The 20265-nt window shown below is 47.1% G+C and overlaps 1 protein-coding gene across 1 annotated transcript; it reads right to left on the bottom strand.

Annotated features, from left to right (window-relative positions):
- Window positions 1–1074: 1074 nt before the first annotated feature.
- Window positions 1075–19312, bottom strand: LOC149348384 (uncharacterized). Its single transcript, XM_089541739.1, has 10 exons — window positions 19248–19312; window positions 16041–16141; window positions 12562–12774; window positions 10235–10436; window positions 8238–8391; window positions 8049–8146; window positions 5395–5524; window positions 3505–3687; window positions 2703–2825; window positions 1075–1284 (listed from the first exon to the last, which is right to left on the bottom strand). The coding sequence occupies exons 1-10, from the start codon at window positions 19310–19312 to the stop codon at window positions 1075–1077; spliced, it is 1479 nt and encodes a 492-aa protein (XP_089397865.1).
- Between the last annotated feature and the right edge of the window lie 953 nt (window positions 19313–20265).

The raw sequence follows: 20265 nt of genomic DNA, 5'->3' as shown, positions 1-20265 counted from the left end.
TTCTCCACTTCTGCGAAGTACTTTTGGGGTCAACCGATTCGCTTGCGGGGATTTTTTACTTCTCAAGACACGGGTGGCGTTGATCCTGGCTCCATTACTACCTGATACTCGGAATTTTCCAGACCCGTCTAAACACAACCGAGCTGAGCTGCACTCTGTCATCGAGCCCGCCTCTGCAGTCGGTCGTGTCACGTGACCAGCGCACCGGCAAACTCGATCATGTCACGTGGTCTGATGGCGTCACACACCTCGGCATCCTGTCAGCGCTCGGCCACGTTACTTGCCGACGGCTGCCTACCAACTCGGCCCTGTGACGCAGTTTTATGACTTCACAAACTCCGTCGACTAATCAGCGCTCGGCTATGTATTATTACACTATGAGTCCATTATGGTTTCAAAGAATTAGAGAATGTGAAGACTAACCAGCCCGTCATTCTTCAAGTGATGAGGATTCCAGTGATGTCGCATTAATGCAACGTGCCCTTGGTAACGTTAGCAGACAGACGGACAGAGTGTGTGTTACGGAAGGAGCAAAAGCTGTATTTTATAGCTGAAGTCAAGACGGGAGAATGGACACGATCATTGCATGTAGCGAGAAGGGAGACAAACGGTTGGTCCCTTCAGATTACTGAGTGGATTGCAATGAGAAGGCAAACATAGTAGGCAGAGGCACAATGTCAGGTGGGTGAATTAAATTATGATGTTCACAGGGACAAGTTGATCGCAGGAGGCGCATGACCGGCAGAAGAAAGAATGAGGCCTTTGTCTCGAGTCTGAATTGAGCTGATCACTATGAACGTCTTCGACGCTTGCCACATGCCAGGCGTCCGATGCTGAGCCAAACGATCGTATAGAGGGGGAAATTTCACCAATAAGTCACTTTTGAAGGCATAAATCCTCCCTTTAGGCGCTTTGTAAAGCAATTGTTTTTCAATTCCGAACACAGCTATGCTCGTAGACGATTATGGTACTTTCTTGAGATAACAGTACAATCACCAAAGTTTTTACGACCGCCTGATGTAGAGACACTTCAGCTCAGAAGTCGAAGCGTTTGTCTCAAGGTCATGGAGGCTGTCAAGACGACGATGTTGAGACACAGCTCGAAATATTGTAGCGGTCTTCTGAGTGGACAGCGTCCAGCAGCCTCCTGATGAGCTTCAGACGATTGAAGCGGCCAGGTTCGAACCTCATACTGGGGCAGGGCGCATCTTCCGAGTCGTACTCAATGTCGTAGACGGCCATGCCGAATGGCAAGTCCGGGAACTCGTCCCTCGCCCTGCAAATCTGGAATTGCGTGGATGACAGATTAATGACTCAAGAGTCCCGAAAAAGACTCCCAACAATGTCGCCATCCCCGCAGACGAATGAAGAAAAGCCAGATGCGTTCATGTTGCGGTGTGCGCTAGTTGCTATGGCAGAGGCGCGGAACAGAGCGATAACATGAAGCCCGCATAGCAGTGGCTTCTAAGTTTCTTGCTCAGTAAGACCATAAAACACCCACTCAAACTATACAGAAACTAATAGAAGCTAAAGGCAAGAATAATCCGGTCAGTCGGTTCGTATTTCCAAGAATACGCTACCTTCTTTTGCAGCAGCGCTTTCAAATAAGTGCCGGTGCCGGTAAGCTTGCGTTTTCTATGTGTGGTGCATCTCATATTTCTCGGTGATGAGTGGTTGACTTATGACATAAGAACAACTATTTTTTACAGGGCAATAGCTGTCCAACAGCATTGGATTGCACGGTTTCTACGAACGATCGACTTCACATAATTCACCCGATCACGTGGAGGATTTTTGATCCAACGGCCGGGTCCGGCAATAGAGCGATTTCCACACGTAGTTCGCAGGTATCACTGAAGGAATGATTCGTATCTTCTTCGCAGTGTCGACTTATTGCACTGATAGGTATCTGAAAACTGCAGCAGATCTTTTAAGCAACAGCAGCACAGCCCCACTTCCAAGCCGCACTTGCAGATTACCCGAGGAACAACGTTATTAAAGCAGTGATTTCTGCTGTCACTAACACACACGAACGAATTGCTGCGTCATATGTGATTTAATCATAACTCGAACGCAAACGAAAACTCTCAACAGAGATAAGTCCGCAATTTGTTCCTAGCAGCCAACTGAGCGCAGTTACAGGGCTACAGTGAAGAGCCGCACGCTTCATCGTTGAAGAGGATGTTTTTTTGTCTCGATAGTGATACGGCTACCGCATAGCGGTCAGTCCTCAACGTAATGCTGTGCTCAAACTTAACCGCCGGAAAAAAATTGGCAGTGGCTTAGGTGTGCTTAAGCTTGGATATACAAGCGAAAAGCTGCAGTTATGCTTTGTTTGACAACATGGCTGTCGCGAAGCTCTGCTGCGACCCTAGTAGAGAAGCTTTTCGCTTCAAAAATAAAGATGCACCATTATTTATGGGGAGAACAAATTTAAGGGTTAACCGGTCTTTTAAATGCAAACTTTGGATAACTGCCTGATAAATAGGCTTTTGAGGAATGGGAATGGCGCAGTATTCGTTTCACATATCTCCATGGACACCGGAACCGCGCCATAAGAGATAGAAAGGTGGTGGGAATGAAAGAAGAAAGAGCTTCCGAAGTGGAGGTTCCCGGAATAATTTCGACCACCTGGGGATCTTTAACGTGCGCTGACATCGCACAGTACACGAGCGCAGAGAACAATTCAGAGCAACACTTACCTTTTCCGTCAGGGCAAAATTAGAGTCGAATACCATCATAAAGTGGGTCACAGGATTGAGGGCGTATTCGCTAGCCATTACGCTGTCATATCTGTAGTTCGATCCAAAAGGTGTTCTGCAGAGCTGCAAAAGAAACAGGCTTGAGAAGGAAGGTCGGCCATATCTTGCCATTCATTTTAGCGCTGAATGGGGGGTCCTTATATCTTTCGCACAAATTGTTGGAAGTCATGAAAATGCCGGAACATGGATTAGGGTGATGACGAAAAGGGCCACTACACAGCTCCGATCACCGCGCTGGGTGTCTTTTTTAATTCTTCTTTGTTTTTGTATGCCGTATTTTCTTATGGATTCTCCTCTATTTACTTGCCTTTTCAGCTAAGCCACTCACATGTTTCATAGTGGAGCAGTGATATGAACTTCCGCCCCTTGTTAAAAAATAATGTAAAGAGCAGATGGTTTTTGCTCCAGTTGCGGACTGCTGACTCCAGTGGTAAATATGGCTGTAGAACCTGTAGAACGTTATCCCCAAATCATTCACGCAATTTGACGCCTAAAAGTAAAGAATAAAGTAAAAGTAAATTTTCGGAAGGGCGTCCTTTCACCTCACTCGATAAATAGAAGTTTATGAATAGAATTCCGCACATTTGTTTGCTCAGTTTAGGTGCTCACTAGGCGTTGCGTTAGCAAAAGGAAACAGCACCATGCTTTATAAAATTATAAACGCCCGCTGTGCTACGCTCGCGAATAGAGTTTGGAGAAAATTTCGAATGCATCGTTGACAAGTTGATGGAACGAAATTTACCAAGTTGGGAACAAAGTCGAGAGGAAATTGGAGCGGTCGGCAAGGCTTCAAGAGGCCAATGTCTTCAACGGGGGCCGCCGTGTTTGTTGGCGCGTACCAGTGGCCCCGCATAGAGAAGGATATGAGGAAATGGGGAGTATGCCGGCGCCTTTCCTCGCTATCCTGTCTCTTCATGGCTTGCACCTTTTCCAGTCAAAATAGGAGAAAAAAATGGATTACATGCATTTCATTTTGCGTGAAGTGAACACTGCAAATCTTTTTCTCAGGATCACAGTAGAGAAATTGCCATTTTGACATGTTTATTGGCGATTCTGGGCTTTTCACAGATATATATTTTCTGGTATATGTTAACTATGATCTGAGCAGGAGGAGGCTGCTGGTTTAGTTTTATTGATTGAAACAACGTTTATTCCACATTAAAATGTGCCGAAGGCGCTAAGGTGGGAGGGGAGGGGGTATTGTAAAGGAGAAGGGTAAGGGGTAAGGTTAGCAGGAGATTTGAGAAGGATTTTTCTCCGTCCCCTGACACTGCGTCTGACACAGTCTGACACTGTGTCTGCAACGGGGAAGAACTACCTAATGCCCTTGTGCATCGTTTTATACCGTGAGGGTCCAGTCAATGTGGCCAGACGACACAGTGTAACCGGCTGCATATCGATCACTACTAGACCTCCCTAATCTTCCTTCACGTCGTCGTCAGGAATGTCTCGAATTTATGTACACTTTATTCAATTCACCGCTTTTTTTTCCGCTAGATAACTACCAAACCTATCAAAATCGAATACCTAGAAGCAGCCGTGACATTCCGACATTTTAAGCTTGCATAAGCTTCTTTAGGTGCCGCTTTTTCCCGCATACTATTGATGTTTGGAATTTCTTAGCAGGCATGGTCTGCTCGTTGTCATTAGAATTCTTACAAGCCTGTTAATAATGAACGTATGCTTTCTTTGTTTGTTGTTTGCCGCAGGTTAATAATACCGATGCTTCGCTTGATCGAAGACCGCAGTGCTTGCATGATTGGTGTGGGTAAGTCGCACCAGCCCACTAGTTAGAACAATGTCGTGATAGGTTCGCGATGATGGTAGAAAACTTTTCTACACTGTAATGACATCTGTTGTCTTAACAGCTGTATTGTTTTTCGAGCGCATTATGGAGCTCGCCGGTTCATTCCTAAATTTGCCCCGGGCCCCCTATCATTTGCTTGCTCGAAAAAGATAAACCTTCTAGAGCAGAGTTTAGAAATTGACCTTCTTGAATGAAGCCCCACCACTACTGCACCTCCCAATAGCTTGCCGGACGAGCACCAAAATACAGGGAAAAGAAAGCAAATTGCAACACTAGCAGCTAGAACTATATGACATCTGGTTGTAACAGCGGACATCCTGAACAGCCTCTTGTATATTGAATTTTTATTGCTGGTTTACCTAGGTTTATGTCTCCATGTTTTTGTTTTTATTCATTTTTTTCGCAAACGCTGCAATTGCGAATTCTTTCTCAAGTATTGTTGAACTTGAGAGCGTAACTTTTGTACTCCGTGAAAGAGCTACTGCTAAGCTATATTAGCTAAGACGCTTTGGTTACTTAAACCTTAGCGTAGCAGCCACTCTTGCTCACAGTGGTGAACTGTGCTAAAAGAAAACGACGACCCTGAGGTGTAAAGCTCGTTCGCAGCCCGAATGCTTGGCCCGAACCTTTGTTGAGCAGTTCAAAAGCGACCTGGGCTCTGCTGAGCAACGCTCTTGGTGGAGGCTGCTCTGAGTCGCCTCTCTCAACTTGATGCTCTGGAGCCGCACCCTAGCTCCGATATCCTTTATGCCCGAATAATGCTTTCTTTATAATGCAAGAGAAAATTGCAATTTCTCCCATGTAATGGAAAGTGTTATAACTTACAATCGTCCGCTCGTTGCACTCGTTACCGGATGGACACTGGAGCATCGTCATCGGCAGTGTCCGGCAATGTGGAAAGTCTGGGTGTGACACATGGGTGATGGCAATGTATATGGTGGGTTTGAACACCGTCCTGCAGAGTCAAAAACGGAGCGCTCTTATTGGATTTGAGCACTTATATACACCGTGCCAGCATTCCAGCACCGCGGAATCCATCAAACAGATTTACTTCAGTAGATGACGCGCAGTTAGGTAAATGTGGATATCTCTGCCTATTCTAGCAGTTGCAAGGCTCTAAGGTGTTGTTGCTGACTAATATGCGGGAAGCTTTGAAAAGGGTTAAACGGCCGGATATTGGGTATGAACGAGAAAATAAGGAGAAAAGATTATTTTGTGGAACTGTCAGCGGAGAAATTTTAAGAAGAAAAGATAAAGACAGCACTTCATTCTGTTTTTACTCGATTAGAATCAGCTCCTCGAGGCGGAAGTTACAGTGGGGTTTCTGACTGGCGCGCACACTTTAGTAAGAGTTGATAAAAACGAATAAAATATGAAATCAAGTCAATGCACTTCAGTTAGGATGCTCTTACTAAGTAAAAACTCGATGCTCTCTGCTCTCTCCGTGCTAAAAAATCGAGAGATCTGATAATATAATAATACTCGTGCTGCACGGCTATTTGATGTATCGGCTAATTGGAGAACACTGGACTCAACCGATGGATTTGCGCTCCTCCAGGAAGCCATGGAACGCATTTGGTTCAAAGGCCGTTCAAGTCGACGAACCGGCTTAGAGGATTCCGCATGGCTGCGCAGCCATGCGTGCTGGCTTCACAATGAAGTTGGCTTCACAATGAAGTTGGCTTCACAAGTTGGCTTCACAATGAAAATATTCGCGACTAGATATACACTTTCTATTATGAAATTAGTGCTCGCCACATGGATTACTTTTGTTTTAATTGGTGCGGCCTACCTAGCTGCACGTCATAGAGACTACGGTAGCCATAGTCGATCTCGTTGGCTTCGACGATGTTTCGGCGGTTGTTCGGTTTTCACAAGCATAAAGCATCCACGCTTCAATGAACTGAACAAATCCCTCGACGATGGCTATTTCAGCGTTATTTATGAGCCCAGAACAGCAGTTATAATCAAGCGAACCTAACCCCCCCCCCCCCCCCCCGCCCCCCCCCCCGTTCGAAGTTGACCACCGTAGCAGTGAGAATCGCAGTGCTGGCTGGCGGTACACAGATGACAATCTGGTCGTGCGAGTGGTAACAGTATAGCGTTTCAGGCATGGTGCTGTTGTAGCGGTACCAACAATACGTAGAACGGGTCGCCTTTTAACGCCACCGGTAGTGCAGATTGTGGTAACGCTGAAAAGTGCGTGAAAACATTGATACCCCAGACAGTGGCGCGCTACGCCTGCTATTCTACTGGGTGGTACAGCGGACTTCTCAATCTCATCCGCCTACCTAACTTTCTGCCGCTCCCTGCTAAACTTGCCGTCACTTGGAATCCACTCCGTTACCCTTAATGCCCAACGGATATCTCGACTTCGCATTACATACCCCACCCGAGCCCACTTCTTCCTCTTGATTTCTACTAGGATGCCGATCTTTGTACTCCTCCGCGATCATCACCGCCATTGATTGATAATACAATCCTGCGGTTCTATGGCGTGCGTCCGGACAACTCCAGACGCCGCACTAACGGCTATCGCTGGGGTGCAGAATTGACAACAGCACGACCACTGCAATGTACAGAGCGCACGTTAAAGCTTCCAATCCACTTTGGAAATTGTTGAGGAGCACAACGAACTTCTGTTAAGTCCCAATGCTATGCGTAGTCCCCAAAGTCGTTTGAGACAAATGTTGTTTTAATGTGTCCGTGTTGGACGGGTATAAGGCCTTGTATTTGCGGTTTTGTTGAACAGTGAGCGGACTTGTTAATTTACTGTTGTCGCAGCTGCTACAGGTTGAGTTCACCAAATTGCGGGAAGCTCCAAACGCAGAATCCTATGCAACTTACAGGCTCGTGAATATGGGGCTGCAGCAGTCTCTTTCCGATAGATCGGTAACTAGGTGTCAATACCATGATCGGCATCCTGCCATAAAGATGCGTGGAGGATGTGTGTGCTAGGTTTTTCACACTGCTAGTATACTTTAACTCCAAGACGTGTCTGAATACCCTCTGCTGAGTTTTGAGCTTTCCCAAATACACTGCAAAAGGTCCTGCGTAGAAAGTCACGAAAAATCCGAAGTAGTAAACAAAGAGGCTCCTTCTTTCTCCATTGTGCACTTGTGTGTGCTGGCTGAACTGTTATAAGTGCCAAAAAGTTTTTATATCTGCTTCAAGACTTTTTGCAATCCATAAGATTGTCATTACTTTTTCTGACCACAGCCTGATATGAAATATGCTGGCACTGACACTAACCAGTTTGACAGTTCCCCTAGAATGAACGATTATACGACATTGATCGCGCTCTGTAGATAAGCCCTGAATATTTCAGATGAAGCCCACAAAGAAATCGTTCTGGAGTCATACTACTTCCATGCTTGCCGCGCCTGCAGTTTTGCTGCGGCAATACTATATAAACTTCCCTTTGTTGGTTCTCAGGTTTCACCGCAGCTAGTGAAAACAAGCAGGAAAAATGTACTTGCTCAAATTCTTCTGGCAGCGTTTCAGCATTACTGTCATCGAACTGCACGCCGATAAATGTGTAATGAGACCGACCGTCTTTAAGGTGTTCAGTGAGTCCCTGCAGGGAAAAAAAGTTGAACATCGTGTCGGGATCACACAAAGAGTTGTCCTGAGATACAATCGCGTTATAATACTTTCTCAAGGCGTACCTTAAGAAACTTCAGACATTGGATTAGTGTGGGGTTAGTGGTGTAGGCGCCGTACAAGTTCAAAATGCCGAAGTGCAAGATTTTAGACTTCATGAGCGCCGATATCTGCCACATGAGGGCTCCTCTAGTCGGGTGGAAGAGCAGCTCGCCTTTCCTGTAGAAATAGCAAAAAGAAGAGACGAAATCCGCAGTATTGTGGGCACCACTATGATTGCAGGAAACGCATGTATAAGTTTGTAGTCAATCGACGCCGGAGAGGCACTTTGCGTAAGCTTTTGCCGGAGCTCCTTGCAACTCTTTACAAGAAGCAGACGGCAGCACTAATAACAGCTATTTTGAGTTCTCTGGTTGTGTCTTTAAACGCACGGTTTACATTTGTCGTTCCGCATTTCAATCAAGCGCCGTGAGTCACCCCCTAAATTATTAGAACAGTGTCTTGTAAACAGATGGTTCAGCGTCACCATCACCACCACCAGATCAGCCTTCCAGTGAGGCATGCTCAGCTGCTCCTCGCTTGAGTCCCAAAGGGCTCTGGTGAAACGGGCGAGAGACGGGGCCTCGTAATGCGGTGCTCCGGAGTAGGGACGCCGACCATGTAGCGGGGCCACTCTGTGGCTGCCAAGCTCTATTTCACCATATAAAAGTTTTCACCACCACCACCAGCCTGACTATGCCCACTACAGTGCAAAGGCCTCTCCCATGTTTCTATAATTAACACTGTCCTTTGCCAGTTGCTGCAATGCATCCCGCAAGCTTCTTAATCTCATATATCCACCTAACTTTCTGCCGTCCTCTGCTACGCTTGCGTTTTCTTGGAAATCATGCCGCTACCCTTGAGGACCAGCGGCTGTCTTGCGTGCGCATTACATGCCCTGCCCGTGCGCATTTCATGATTTCGATTAAAACATCATCAACCTTCGTTTGTTCCCTCACCCTCTCATCCCTCTTCCTATCTCTTAACGTAACATCTATCAATTTTCATTCTATAGCTCTCCACATTATCCTTAACTAAGGCTCAACAAGTTCGTTAACCTCCATGTTTCTGCCGATTTGATGAGTCACGGTAAGATACAGCTGTTGTATACTTTTCTCGAGAAGGGTATTGGTAAACTGCCATTCATGGACGGATACGTCCTACCATATGCGCTTCACCCCATTCTTATTCCTCTATTTATTTGCCTCTCACGAATTCTTCAATTTATTTCCCTCCCTCTCATGGCTTGGTGTTCCTCCTGGCTAATGTTTCTAAATGTATCTAAAACAAGGTTAATTTCGTTTGCTAACACATCCACTCCAATTCCTACAGCCCACTTAATATATAACATTAGAGTAGAAATTACCACAACTTACAAGAACCTAGGAGTTCACTTTGTCTTACCTAGCTTGGCATTAGCATATTAGCACAATCTTAGCATCAGAAAATCGCGCACTCGGCGTTCTTAGGCGTAATCTCAAAAACGCGCCTTCACATTTTAAAAATTTTCTTACATCTGGCTCATCTGCCCGAAAGTTGAGTACGCTTCTGGTATACGGGACCCTCGACAAGCATGCATCATAAACAACATTGAATCCCCGCAAAACCGTGCTGTTTGCTTCATCTTTTTCAGATTATTCAGGCTTCACCAGTGCCACAGCAGTAAAATCACTTGCCGGGTTGGAGCCACTATCATGTCGACGCCATTTCACTAGCATAACCTTTCGTTATTCGTTATTTATTTACAAAATTCTGTATTTATATGTTGCGGAAAGGAGAATAATTCAGTTCACGAGAAAATTTCTTCGAACCTGATGTTAGAAAACTTCCAAGAACTGAACAATCAGCAATGCGATGACGAATCGACCCATCTGTCACGATAATCAGTCAGCTTTGAAGGTCAAGCCTTCAAAAGCACTATAGTTAGCCATTGGGACCAATTAAGCCAGCTCCGTAGAAAGACTGTTCACTGCCGTCAGTTAGGAAACAGCAATTTTTTTTTCGTTTTATAAGGAGCACTTACGCTGGTGTAAACGAGGCCCCAATTCCAGTGAGGCGCATACTCCAGCAGGTCTTGATGAAATGGTCCAAGGCGGTGCCGGTATACTTGATTTTACTGTCCGTCAGGTAGAAGGACTCGTAGAAGATGAAATCGCACAACCCGTCTCCTGGTAAGATGCTGTTGTTCCCAAATTTCACGCTGACCGTGCACACCAAAGGCCCTCCTGCAAGGGATGTTTCTAACGATGCACAGTCTGCAGAAGCTCCCCAGAATTACAACGTTGTTGGACATACGTTTACATTAACAAGGGGCTCAGGACGCTCACAAAATTGCGCTTTTCATGCTAGAGCTGTAAAATACAGGAACATCGCATTGATGTTGTCTTTGGGCCTTTATACCACAAGCGGCGCTTCCACACCCAACAATTCTCAACAACAACTATTTTTGGGAGGCTAAAAAGTTTATGACCGAAATTTTTGACATATTTAAGATTCCTCTAGCGGGAGGAGCGCGGCGTGCCGTGGAAAACGGCCACCGTTACCCGACTAGCCGAGCTGGTAGCCCGTCTCTCGCTCCTGGTATGACGTCACGCTATAACTTCACTAGCGCCTCTAGCGGGAGGAGCGCGGCGTGCCGTGGAAAACGGCCACCGTTACCCGACGAGCCGAGCTGGTAGCCCGTCTCTCGCTCCTGGTATGACGTCACGCTATAACTTCACTAGCGCCTCTAGCGGGAGGAGCGCGGCGCTCCGTGGCAATTGAGCGGCCGCTTTTACCCGACGAGCCGAGTTGGTAGCCGCTCTCTCGCTCCTGGTATGCCGTAATGTTGTGACGTCACAAGGCATGGTATGACGTAAGGGGTCATTCTAAAGGTCAAACTTGGCAAGTGGCCGCCGCTACGCCAAAGGCCGTTCTTGGAAGTAGTATTGTTTTCGCAATAAAATGAGAGGTTTAACGTTAAGAGACCGGAAGTGGGCGGAGTGGGTGAGGGAGCAAACGTGGGTTAATAACATTCTAGCCGAAATCAAGCGAAAAAAATGGGCTTGGGCCGGGTATGTAATGCGAAGGCAAGATAATGGCTGGTCCTTAAGGGTAACGGAGTGGATTCCAAGAGAAGGCAAGTGTGGCAGGGGGCAGCAGAAAGTTTGGAGGGCGGATAATATTATGAAGCTTGCGGGCACACGGTGGGCACCGCTGGCAGAAGACAGGGTGAACTGGTGAGATATGGGAAAAGCATTTGCCCTGCAGTAGGAGAAGTCAGGCGGATGATGATGATGATGACCTGTTGCAGACAAATATTCGAAGCTTTGCCGGCCAGGAGGCTCTGTAGTTCATGCGTGTATTCCCCGTCAGTCAGGAAGCATAACCGTTTTGTTGCTCATATTGCGTGCATTTTTCTGTTTTTGATGGGTGTTCTGGAATCTCGTTGGCGTGATCTTAATTTATACATGATGTCACCGAAATTAACCATCGATTGTTATTAAGGGTGCTGTTCGTCTGTACTTTTGTGTGACTCAGCAAGAAAACATTCTTTTTTAGCTTTGTTTCTGCCCATTCTACATGTTGTGTATGACACAGGTCAAACTGTTCATTTCATGCTTCTTCAAAACCAATTAGCCCGCTAAAACAATTTAATGCCTTTAAATGGTTTGGTTTATGGGGCTTAACGTCCCAAAGCGACTAAGGCTATTAGGGGTGCCGTAGTGCAGGGCTCCAGAAATTCCTACAACCTGGGGTTGTTTAACGTGCACTTACGTCACACAGAACACGGTCCACTAGAATTTCGCTGCCATAGAAATTCGACCGCCATGGCTGGAATCGAACCCGCGTCTTCCATGTCAGCAGCCGAGCGCCGTGACCACTGAGACACCACGGCGGCTAATTAATGCCTTTCGAGGGCAGCCACTCGCTCAAATAAGGTAACCCTGAAGGATGGCGAGGGAATGTCGATAGGAGGCCGAATACATTCCCAACTCCTCGTCAGAGGAATCTTGATAGAGGCGCAAAAGGTTTTGAACTTTCGCTGTAACATACTCGGTACTTCATACCCCCATTGCAAGACAAAAGTGGGTTGTTTGTTGCATGTTGCACACGTGAAGCAATGTCGTTCTTAAAGCGGTAGGAAAATTTGAAATCCTAAAGCGTGCAGTAATCACTGATAGGAACTGTAGACCCCCTCCTTCCACCACTCCCCCCGCGCCTTCCATCCCAAGAATGAGGCCCATAGAGCGGTGCGTGAACTCGCTACCTTCCTGTCAGCACCAGACTGCCCCCGCCTCTCACCATCACGGTTGGGGTCGATGTCCTGAATACATGTATATACGCGGGTTAGACATTTTAAGTGCTTACTTCGGAAAACATTAGGCTCTATTGTTGCTGTCGACATTGTGGACGCAGTGGTTGAGATGGCTGTCGTATCAGGTAGCGGATCCTCCGTGACTACTCCTATATCCGGATCGTTGGGCGAGGATGTTCCAACTGTTGGAAACGGCTTGTCACCATCGCCCTCGCCAGCCCCCTGAAGGCTTGGGTGCGTTGTTTGGCCGGGACCTCGACCTGTCCCTGCAGAGAAGGGGTCAATTCCTCACGTGCTAAAAATATGGCTGGTGAGGAGGTGGCAATATTTATACTGCTATCGTTGCTGGAAACGCGACTAGAGCTTTTGCGCGGTCCGGTATACAGCCTGTTTGCCTCTCCTTTCTGTGTGATTCAAGGCTTGAAACATAAGATGCCCCGTCAGCTCGTGCCTTTGTAGTGACCAGCACAAACCTGTAAACCTGATCTGGAGTCAATTTTGCTCGAAAAATTGTGGTAAAATAATAATACAGTAAGCTTCAAACGCAGCCTAGGAGCTCATGTCGTAACAGTTCAGCTTGCAAAAGACAACTCCGCGGTGAGGCCTCTATTGTGCCCTGTATATGATATTTGATGGTAGCGATATTTGAGCAAAAATACATTTTCAAGCAAGATTGTAAATTTCAGTTTGTGGTGAGAGCGTTCGTATTCGACTCGAATGTTCCTCCCCACCTGATTCAATGACGACTTGGCATATGTGATCACTGTTACGAGACTTTTGAGTTTTTGTTACTTTTGTAGAGTGGTTTATTGGCACGTTGGAGCGCTGGCGACGAAGACCCGGATGCAAGTCGTCTGGGAACCAGCGAGGCGAGAGCCCGGCACACAAGCGGCAGTTCTCCAGCACGAGCCTTCTACGGGCGGCGCTAGCGCTTCGTTGTCGAACTGCCCCGGCGGAAAGAGGGAGCCATCCTGGCGACTCAAGGCGAGGAGACGACGAAAGGGCTGTAATAAGACTTCAAGCGGCTGACGTCACCGGTTCGATGATGTAGTTCACTGGTGACGTACGCTCTAAGATACGGTAAGGACCAATGTGCTTGGCCGAAAATTTGGACGCAGCCGGAACAGAAAGCCAGACCAATGATCCCGTGGAGAAGTGTGCAGCGGGCGTGTCTTGATCGGACTCATGTTTGCGGAGTCCTTGACGTTCGGCGGTGAAGGAGCGAGAGAACTGGCGGCACTGCTCAGCATGGCGGGTAGTGTCAGAAAGGGAAGTATATTCTGAGCGGTCGGGGTTGTAGGGAAGGATTGTGTCCAGGAGACAGGAAGGCTCGCGCCCGAATAAAAGAAAGAATGCGGAAAAGCCGATGGTTGCTTGAGATGCGGTGTTATATGCATAGGTCACGAACGGAAGGACTTGATCCCAATTAGAGCTGTCGGAGCTAATGTACATGGAGATCATGTCCCCAAGAGTCCGGTTGAATCGTTCGGTGAAGCCGTTGGTTTGGGGGTGGTAAGCAGTAGTGGTACGGTGGACTGAGTGGCACGCATCGAGAAGCTCTTGAACAACTTCACACAAGAAAACACGGCCGCGGTCACTGAGAAGTTCTCGCGGAGCGCCGTGACGCAGGACGAAGTGATGAAGAAGGAAGAAGGCGACGTCGCGAGCAGTAGCCGCAGGTTGGGCAGCTGTCCCAGCATACCGAGTGAGGTCGTCCACTGCGACTATAATCCATCGATTCCCGGCGGTCGTGAAGGGGAGCGGCCCATATAGGTCGATGCCCACACGATCGAAAGGGCGAGCCGGGCACGGTAATGGCTGTAACGGGGCAGTCGAGGGTCGAGGTGACGACTTCCGCGGCTGACAGGCTGTGCAGGAGCGAACGTATCGACGAACGAAGTTGTACATGCCCCGCCAGTAGTACCTCTGGCGTAGCCGCTCGTAGGTTTTTGGCGATCCAGCGTGAGCGCTTTGAGGGTCGGCGTGGTAGTGCGCACAGATCTCAGACCGAAGATGGCGGGGAATCACGAGGAGCCACTTTCGGCCGTCCGTACGATAGTTGCGGCGGTACAGGAGATCGTCGCGGATGGCGAAATGGGAAGATTGACGACGAAGGGCCCGAGGGAAGGAGGACGTAGAGTGTGCACGAAGAGCATCCAGCAAGGAAGAAATCCATGGATCCTGGCGTTGTTGATTGGGCATGTCGATAGCAGTGAGCGCTGCGAGTGGGGAATCAGACACGAGGGAAGAGGGCGCAGGAGAGGGCAGTGGCGAGCGTGACAAGGCGTCGGCGTCGGAGTGCTTGCGGCCCGACCGGTAGACAACGGTAACATCGAATTTCTGAAGACGGAGTGCCCAGCGGCCAAGGCGTCCTGAGGGATCTTTGAGGGAGGCCAACCAACACAAGGCGTGGTGATCAGTAACGACGGTGAACGGGCGGGCATATAAGTAAGGGCGGAATTTTGTGAGAGCCCACACTACGAGCAGACACTCCTTTTCAGTCACGCTGTAGTTCGACTCTGCTTTGGTGAGAGCACGGCTGGCGTACGCAACAACGTATTCAGAAAATTCGGGCTTGCGCTGGGCCAGGACAGCACCGAGGCCAATTCCGCTTGCGTCGGTGTGCACCTCAGTAGGAGCACTGGGGTCATAGTGCCGAAGAATAGGGGGTGAAGTGAGACGACGACGGCGCGCAGCAAAAGCTTCATCGCAGGCAGAGTCCCACGTTGGCAGGTCGGCGGGACCATTGAGGAGTTTCGTAAGGGGCGCGACGATAAAGGCGAAATTAGGGCCAAAGCGCCGAAAATAGGAGCAGAGGCCCACAAATCGGCGCACCTGTTTCGTAGAGGTTGGTTTAGGGAATTCAGCCACAGCCCGGAGTTTGTCAGGATCAGGTAGGACGCCATCTTTGGATACGAGGTGGCCGAGTATTGTCAGTTGCCGGGCGCCAAAGTGACATTTCTTGAGGTTAAGCTGAAGGCCAGCATGGGTGAGGCAGCTCAATATCTGGCGCAAGCGCTGGAGATGCGTCGGAAAATCAGGCGAAAACACAACAACATCATACAAGTAGCAGAGACAAATGTTCCACTTGAGCCCGCGCAATATATTGTCCATCATTCGTTCGAACGTGGCGGGAGCGTTACACAGACCGAATGGCATTACGGTGAATTCATATAGGCCGTCAAGGGTAACGAATGCCGACAAGCACACTTTTATTTCTGTTTTGTTTTAATGGCTAATGCTTCGCTCATCTCACTCTGTTTTTGTTTCGTGAATTCGACTTTATTTGCGCCGTCATTTTTTCTTATATGTTCGACATTGTGCGCTTTATACTTTGCGCAGTTTTGTGTTGTTTTAACGACGTTTTTCTATTTTACCGATTCTAGTTTTTAGGATCCTTGTTTGTGCTTATATCTTCTGCCACTTAGTCATCCTTTTTCGAATCAATTCACTCCTCTAATGTGTCATGACCCCGAACGAAACCAAGCAATGAAGTAAATTGATTCGTGCACCTTAAACGAAGAGTTCTCACCTGGCGATGTCAGGACGAGTGCGAGAGCAATGAGTATCAGGAAGCCAAGAGCGCAGCTGACGCTTACTACTAAGCTGTACAACTCTTGTGTTCGGGCGTCCCTGCACAAGAGAAGGCAATGGAAGCACGATAAAAGCCCTGACACAATTTACATGCTGATTACAAAAGCGTCGAAGGAAACTCGGGAATCTATACACGGACGCCTTACTGCAGGAAAAAAGTTGTCTCCACCGTGTTTTCTGCAGTGACGAAGCTATGAATGCTTTACATTAAAATTACGGGGCAAGCAACTTTATAGAATGTTTCGTATTGAAAGAGGTGAAAAATAACCCAAAACCAAGCGAGTTTTTCTGCCGATGATAGATGCATGCATGGCATTCGGGGCAGCACGTTTTCAACGTCATTCAACGTCGCACTTCTTAACTTAATGGCAGCGCAATTTGTTACGCAAAACAGAGCATCATGGAAGACGGTCTGGGGAATCGGGAGTATGTGGGCGTTCTGAAGAGGACGCTGTTCCAAATGCGTAAGCACCTTTGGTGCGTGACACCTTTGGGAATTGTACTTCGTATCATCAGTCTAAAAGTTATGGAATTTTTCTGTCTTTGAAATTTACCACTTTGGAACATTGCGTGACGGCGACTAACCTGACGCGGTAAGCACAGACCATCTGACGGGTACTTCATCGTGGATCTTGCAGTGTTCTCCTGTATTTCATCGCTAATAACGCCTGCCGACGTTAGTCGTCATTGTTCTCATCGTAAATTAACTAATGTTAGGTACGGAACTGATATGTGTTAATGCGAGCTTGCGCGTAATTTCTATCACGCGTTTCGTTTAGGTTTTTCGGAGTTTAACGTTCCAAACAGAGTCTGGCTATGAGGGACACCGTAATGAAGGGCTTCGGAAATTTCGACCACCTGGGGTTCTTTAACGTCCACTGGCATCGCACAGTGCACAGTTGCAATTTCACTCCCTAAGTTCCTTTTCGAAATATGCGCTCGTTGTATTGTCAGTTGCCATGCACCGGCCAACTGATAATACAACGAACGAATATTTCGAAAAAGGAAGTTCGGCAGTGGAATTGCAACTATATAGTGCATTGAGTGATACAAAAAAAAACGTTATATAAAAAATTCAAAGTGCGATGGTTAACTGCAAACAATGTTTGTTGATTACTGTTGAAAGCGAATGACAAAAGTAAAAGTTTCAGTAAAAAAGGAAATCCTCTTTTCGGTGGGTTCCCTTGTAAGGCAGCTCTGAAAAGAAGGCCATAACTAGTGTTGAGGCCTTTCGCTGTTCATCGGGTACTTACTCTGTGAAAGCTTTTTAAAGAGGAAAAGAAAAGGAAAAAAATATATGAATCAGTTAAAATCTTCAACTAAAAAATAAGTCGCGTCTGAGGAGAGAAAAAAATATATATTGTTAACATACTTACGGAGTTCGTCAGTGCAGGAGTACGGAGCCGCTGTGGACAATTTTTTTTTATTCGGCTCGTGTATTTTGTATCCTGGCTACTGAGCTGAAGCGACAGCTTAATTCAACTCATTAATAACTAGTTCATTGAAAATAAATGCAACGGCTATGAGTAAACACAAAAATATGAGTGCCCTAGATAGATCTCCTAAACTATGCTCTCTTATATGTACTACTAAAGAGCGAAATCTTAGTCAGGGTGAACCAGAACGCATTCTTACCGGTTTCTGGCGCTACGTCGGTGGGGCCTGTCAAGGTGAAGGGAGAAGCAGGTTCTTGAACCGGAACCGAGCCTGAACCCGGAACCGGAGCCGAACCCGAGTTTTTGCCGGGAACTGGAACCGAACCAAACACAAAATTTTTTAGCCATGTCTTGGAACTGAACCCGAATCGGAAAGATTCAAAGGAACCGTTCCGAACCGGTCTGGGACTCAGTTCAGCCCCACCTTTTTTGCCACACGCATTTTTTTTTCAGAAAAAATGACATGTGCCAGCAGGTAGACTTACCCACTGAAAGCTGTCTGCCCTTGCGTGTAGGAAGAAAGCTAAATGGCGCTTCGGAAATGTGCTTTTGGTAATTCTAAAGTATATTACGCCACATTTGTTGAATAAAAACAATCTACGTTCAGGTTTTTTTATAGCCTGAATCCGTTCGAACCGGTTCGCCGCGATCCGAACCGGCTCGAACCGTAACGGAATGTCGCTCCGGAGCTGAACCCGGAACAGAACTCTAAAGGCGTGAACCCGAATCTGAACCGAACACGAGAAAATTCCGCTTCGACACCCTGGAGCTACTGCAAAAACAGATGACTCTTAGCATTCTTTGTGCCGAAGGCCGAGATACGGAGTTTATTCTTGACGAGCTTGTTATTTCGCAAGGTCTACATGAAGCTCCATTTATTTTTTAGGCTTATACGTCATAGGTATACTGTAAATGAGATAATAAGGAATTTACTTCAAGCGCAGGGACTTACAGTGCAGACATGTTTTAAACATTAGTGAAGTGTGCGCAAACGCCATTTTGCCTGTGAGTTCAGTCGCTGGCGTCAAGTTGCTGACGACTCCAGTGGTCTCAGTAGTTTCGGGATGCGACTGCCCAACGTGGACGGCCCGTTTTTTTTTTTTTTTGGTGCGGTGGATATTATGTGAATAACGCCACCTTTAATAAAAGGATAGGAGTAACGGTATGTAACAAATGATTATTAACACTTCATTGAACTCTATGGCATAGAGACATGGGAAGAAAAGGGCTCTGGTGGAGCTATGCTCGGGTTTAGTGAACAGATTGCGTGCGGTACTCTGTGTATCTATAATAAGTCTGGTTCAGCTAGCGAAGGCATACAGCGCGTGAGAGAGTGTATACAGTTCCAGTCTCCCCATTGTATCCCGTCTCGATAGCGCGCTGTATACCTCCCCGCTTTCACACCAGATAGCCCAAAGTTGCACCTTAGTAATTAAGTGCATTGCACTCGGTTGGAGTGAAATGAGAGAATGAGCCGAATATTTTTGCACAAAGGACGTTTTACAAATAGCACGCAATCTTGTAGGAGAAAACCTCTAGCCCCTGGATTTGTGTACCAATGTGACTGCAATGGCCAGAACGGTGGCCGCAGAAACAATGGCCGCAGGAACCGAAACCAAACCGGTGGACGTGGAACATAATGCTATACCACCAGTGTCACATGGTGCTAGTGAACACTCCCAACGTTAGGCTACAGTTAAAATAAATACCTTCGAAAGTACTTGGCGATGCGGCCGCTGCGTTCGCTCATTTCGGACAGCACCGCCCCTTTCATGCGGAAGTCTTGGGCTTGGTTTCGTTTTCTTCTGCGCATTTCTAGCGTATTTCATATCTGAACAGTACTTCATTAATTTCCAGTTATCAACAAAAGTCACAATTTAGAAACGTGGAAAGAAACATCATCATGCGGCTAATATGGCCGAAGGAATCAGTTATTTTAAGTAAATGATTTTTCTTCGCAGATCATCAGCATGTGAAAAAATGTTTTACTTACGTACTCCTCTGGTCACTGCAATGGAACAAAGCACCTTAAAGTGCGGCATTCCAGCAATTCCGTTGAAACGAATCCATAAAAGAAATGAATGCCGAAGTGCGAAGCATGGCAATTAGATAGCGAATGGGAATAATCTTGATAGTACATTGTAGGATTTTGTTCCTGGGCGTCTTGGTTGCTACGGATCTTTTGTTTGTCACTTTTCCACGTCATGCTAGCACTCGGGGGCGATGTTCTAAGGGATCACGTGTAAAATGACCACAGCACCAGTCACAATCAGAAACTTAAAAACAAAGGAGTATAGAATTAGTCACCGTCATCAATGGCGGACAAAGCTCTGCCCCGCAGCCACGTATAGGATTTTCCATAATGGTCGCGAAAATGATGTTCAATCTAAATCAACAAGACCTGTCAGTCGCTACCCCTGAATCATGGATGGATGAGCATTACCATTGTGCAAGGCACAGGAAAGATGACAAGCTTTGCTTCATGCTGTAGATCAACGTTCAATCGGTGACTCGCGATTAGAATTCTGACCACATTGCACAAAGCAGCTGTTAATGTGTGGTTGAGTTTTCGGCCACTAAATTTCAGCTGGAAGCAAGAGCCTCCTTGTCTGGTGTGTAACTGAAGCCACCTGTGGATTTAGGAAACCGTGGCCAAGAAGCCGCGAATAAAAACTTATCTGCACATTGTCGCCGCCGCGGATTATGCTGCAAGCGATGTGATAAGGG

This window comes from Amblyomma mixtum, chromosome 4, assembly GCF_055824585.1.
Source record: "Amblyomma mixtum isolate Tamu chromosome 4, ASM5582458v1, whole genome shotgun sequence".
NCBI lineage: Eukaryota > Metazoa > Arthropoda > Arachnida > Ixodida > Ixodidae > Amblyomma > Amblyomma mixtum.
This window is presented reverse-complemented; position numbering and strand designations above follow the sequence as displayed.